Consider the following 5000-nt stretch of genomic DNA (forward strand, 5'->3'; position numbering starts at 1 on the left):
TGAGCTGAACCTGACTTTATTCCACGCAAAGCCGTTCATCGTTACCAAAATTGCTCTGTTCTCTTTTCCAAAATGATATTTCACGTACCCATCTCCTCGACTCAGTACCCCCAAAGCCCGTAATAAGGCCCTGGGCGGAATCGTTAGTGAACATGGGCGTCAATTTGGGCCTGGGCGCTTATGTGGGCCCGGGTACTATTTCGGATAAGTGAAATCAAACAATTTTTTCACATCATGCCGTACTAGTGCAGACACTGGATGCACCTTGTTTTGTTGAAACATGTTGCTGGTTGTTGGCTGACAGCATTATAACAAACCGTGGATGGTTGTAGTAGGGTCACTGTTTCCGAACACGTTGGTCCTCCACCTCGTTACATGCTGTCAACCAACAACATAGTACAGACACGTGTATGGTTAACACACTACACTGCTGTACACAGTCACTATAGTTATACTGCAGTACGAGGTGAATTGCGATTTCTGGACATTGTACATTTCTGGACATTTCGAGTAAAATAATTTGTTGTCGAGTGAAGTCAGTCAGGTTGATGAAGTTTTTTCTTGCCGTAGTTGACAGCTGGGCTGTTGTAGTTTCTCCTCGTGTCGATGCCTTGTTGATAGCCTTTTCTTGGGAGGCATTTCAACGAGTTTTGTGGTACTATGTCGCATGAGAATTTTGAATTTTGAGTAAAATAAGAAGTAATGGACGAATCGTTGGCTTTCCCATGTGCACTCCACTTCAGACGCTGTATAGTCTTGGACCTGTTGGCTGGAAGTGTGAAGAGGCCAACTGCAGTCCACCAATAGAAAAAATAACAAAAATGGTGCAGTATAGGATGCCTATTGACGCTATTTTACTTTCATGTCCAGAATTCCATACACTGAAATTTAGGCCAAAACATTGGCCTGTCGAAAACATCCTGCTATCAAGTCTCTGTTTTCACAGCATGAGCAATTGTCACATATTTGGAAAGATGAAAGATTAGGCCATACAATAGATACAAAAAGATATGAAAAATGTAAAACACACAGCCAGTGGGGCTCTATTTTATTTTCATGTCCAGAAATTGCTATTCACCTCGTACCATACATACACGTGGAGCTGTGCATGCTCTGCAGTCAACTTCGATAATAACGACTGCAGATATAACGACAATTCGCGAATAACGACAGAATTCCCATGCCCAGACTCATCTAACTGTAACACATAGAATGAGACTTCAGGTATAAGGACACTTTTCTGATGCCCCGCCGAGTGTCGTTATACGCAAAGTTGATTGTGCAGTACACTATAGTTATGCTGCAGTACCGTACATACACGTGGAGCTGTGCATGCACTGCACTATGTACTGAGCCTGTGGGCGTTTACACGGAGTTGGGCTAGAAAATGGGACATGAGTGTTGACACTGGGCAAGTGTTGACACGGATAGTGTCAGCTATACTGGATGGCTGGATTTACGGGCATTTTTAGATTATGTGTGTCTAACACACTCTCTCTCTCTCTCTCTCTCTCTTTCTCTCTCTCTTTCTCTTTTTCTCTCTCTCTCTCTCTCTCTCTCCCTTTGTCTTCTTTGTATTGTGCCTGCTGCGCATCTGCAGGCAGTTCCTCCGTATCGTCCTATTCAACTCTGAACCGTTCCTCTCTGCCTGCGTCCACATCATCATCATCATCATCATCATCATCATCATCATCATTATTATCGAAGACCAACAGTAGCAGCAACGGCAAGCCTCGACTGCAGCCGCGTGCTCAGCTGGTCGAGCGACATCGTCAGCACCGCAAAGCAGGGTCGGTAGTGTCCAGTAGCAGCATTGCTGCTGCTACGGCTGCTGGACCGGCATCACCGTCGTCAGTTTCTCAGCACACTGGTGGCAGCAGTCGGCAAGACTCCAAGGCTGTGTCGTCACGACAAGAGGACGACAATGATGTCACGGAGAGCGAAAACCCGGAGTTTGACGACGGTGGCGGCGAGGATCTGAACAATGTCGATTTGGAAGAGGAAAACGAGGATGAGTGGGCAGCTGCGGATGAGGATATATCCGACTCTGAGAGCAAGGCCGGCCGTAAGACTGCGTCAAAGATAGCCACCACACCAAAGTCGAAAACCGCCGGCAAGGGTAATGATATTGTCCAGGTTTCTATCACAATCTCCTTCTCCACCTCACAAAGCAATGTGGCAATGATGGCCAGCTGTTCTCAGATTGTTGTCAATCATTTGGTCGAGTAGCCGTGTTCCCTTCACAGTATACCAGACTAGTGGAGACGAACAAAAACAGCTGTACACACACACACACGCCAGTCCTGTCCTGAGCATTGCCGTAAAACGGTCACGTGTCCCCTCATACGAGTGGTCGGCAGACCCACGCACACACACACACACACACGCACACGCACACACACCTTGACCTTTGACGCCCATCGCCGGAGGCGATGATAGCAATGCTACGGCAGAAGCCATAGCAACTTGTGCTGGGATTGCACCATTCAACAGCTTGCACGGCTGAAGAATTGACCGTCACTATTCAGCCTGGTCTACACCATACAGCTATTTGAAGTGACTTTTTCTGGCCAGTGAATCCCTATTTTTGGTCTTTTTCTTTTTTTTTTCTTTTTTTCCCACACACACATCACACCACATACTCCGGCATGCACTGGCTGTTGGTAACCACCCAGGAGAATGAAAGAAAAGTCAGGAAGAGTCTGAGAAAGAGAAGAAAGACGTGTGTGACCATAATCGTCGGGAATCGAACCCGCAACCTATCGATTGGAAATCGCTGCACATACCACTGCACCATATGGGACACGCACACACACACACACACACACACACACACACACACACACACACACACACACACACACACACACACACACACACACACACACACACACACACACACACACACACGGCTAGAACAGTTAGGCTAGGTGAAAACCGTGTTTCCATCTTTCTGTCGTTTTTTCAAACCTTTTTTTTGTTCTGAAGGTTATGGTGGCATGGCCACAGCAAATCCCTTCCAATTGTCCGGTAGTAGTTCACTAGCATCACCGACAACACCATCAGATCGTGGCGGCAGCTACCTGGATAAGCTCAGTTCTACAACACCGGTATCATCTCGTAAGAGGAAAGCAGAGAAGAGTCCTGTGCCGACAAGCAGCTCCGTCAAGCCGCTAAAGGAAAAGAACGGTACGACAAAGGGAATGTGTGTGTGTGTGTGTGTGCGCTTGTGTGTGTGTGCGCGCGCGCGCGCGTGTGTGTATAGTCGTTTGTGGTTGGGTGGGTGTGGAATGAACCAACAGCAGAGGCTAGCATTTTGAGCGCTGGAGTTAGAGAGATGGGGGCGGGGGCAGAAAAATAAAGAGAACGATTGTGTAGGCATTCAGTCGAGACGTTTGGTGAGTTTTGAAAGATTCCGTTGCTGACTTGTGACCGCATGCTCGATCAAAGCGAAATGTTCGGAGGTTTTTGGTTTGTCTGACGTCCTCATTCTCCGTCACAGTCCTCGCTCTGTCTTGCTTGTGGCATTTCTGTGTCAGCAGCGAGTTCTGAGCTGATGTCTTGTTCATCCTGGCTGTCTTGACTGCAGGTACGAAGGGCACAGGCAGTGGCAGTGGCAACAGCAGCACTGCTGGTACAGCCAAACAAAAGCGCGTCCAGGCATCTCTTCTCTCCTCCATCTCTGGCAAACCGTCAGCTGGTACGACTACCTCAGTGGCACCTGTCCACTCAACGGGTACTACCGAGATGGTGATGGCGGCCAAGGGCAAGAAAGGACGGCCGAAAAAGTAGGCGATGGTGTGTGTGCCGTGTGCAGTGCTATGGGCTGGCTGCGGGGTGCTGTGTGCAGTGCTATGGGCTGGCTGCGGGGTGCTGTGTGCAGTGCTATGGGCTGGCTGCGGGGTGCTGTGTGATGTGTGCAGTGCTATGGGCTGGCTGCGGGGTGCTGTGTGATGTGTGCAGTGCTATGGGCTGGCTGCGGGGTGCTGTGTGATGTGTGCAGTGCTAAGCTGTGTACTGTACGCCGTGTGCGGTATGAAGTAGTTCTAGGTACAACTATCCTCCTATTCAAGGATCACTCAGGCCGTGATCGTTTGGTCGGATCCAGATCCAGATCCATCGGATCCACTGGATCTGCAATGATCGATTGGTCGAATCCGGATCCAGATCCTCTGGATTTGGATCGGAGCAACCCTGCCCCGGGAGCAGGGTTGAGTGGATCCATCGGATCCAAATGTGACCTTTCTGCGTTTATGGTGGGTAAAAACCATTTTTGTACTCATTGTCGTACGTCTAGTGGGCTTTTGTTGACTTTTCGTACGACGCGCGCGCGATCAGTACGACTTTTGCCTTTTTTGGGTGACCTGTCAGCGCCATTTTTTACTTCGTCAACATGGCAACAGCCAAGGTCCACCGAAAAGTGTTCGGTTGATTCTGAAGGATCCGACGGATCTGAGATTTGGATCTGGATCTGGATCCGACCAAACGATCATAGCCTATATATTATATAAAATGTTTGAAACTTTAAGTTACAGCTTAGGGCCTGGTCAGACTGCGGCAAAATCGAAATAATCCTAGGATTATAATCCGAATCTCAATAGTGACTTTCCGCCAGAGCGGCAAAAGCGAGAGTTGACGCTCCAAAAAAAAGCAAGCACGGACCACGCTTTTCCGCTCCAAACAGGATTTGACGCTGATACGCCATTGACGCTGATAATCACTGATTTTTCATCTCGATATCGAGGAGCTAATTGGCCACGGACAACAACAAAACTCATAAGGATGGTTGCAAGGATTGCACTGAAGGTGTTGGCGATCCCCAAGGTGAAGGAATTTGACGTCGTTCGTGGAGATTACCACTTGACGCTCGAAATGAAGTTTCAATTTTCACTCTCCCCACATGTGTAGTGTGATCGCGATTCAAATTCTGGACGCTGTTCTTTTTTCGTCAGGCAACCAAAATTTGCCGCAGTCTGACCAGGCCCTAAAGCGGCATCCTG

General features: G+C 48.5%; 1 protein-coding gene across 1 annotated transcript in view; it reads left to right on the forward strand.

Annotated features, from left to right (window-relative positions):
* Nucleotides 1-152: 152 nt before the first annotated feature.
* The window catches only part of LOC135824274 (uncharacterized protein DDB_G0271670-like), an 8414-nt gene continuing 3566 nt past the window's right edge, over nt 153-5000 (forward strand). Inside the window, exons 1-4 of the mRNA XM_065337006.1 lie at nt 153-192; nt 1601-2119; nt 2989-3189; nt 3590-3788. Coding sequence (XP_065193078.1) covers nt 153-192; nt 1601-2119; nt 2989-3189; nt 3590-3788 — 959 coding nt within the window. The remainder of the gene's footprint in view (nt 193-1600; nt 2120-2988; nt 3190-3589; nt 3789-5000) is intronic.

This window comes from Sycon ciliatum, chromosome 9 (genome assembly GCF_964019385.1).
Source record: "Sycon ciliatum chromosome 9, ocSycCili1.1, whole genome shotgun sequence".
Lineage (NCBI taxonomy): Eukaryota > Metazoa > Porifera > Calcarea > Leucosolenida > Sycettidae > Sycon > Sycon ciliatum.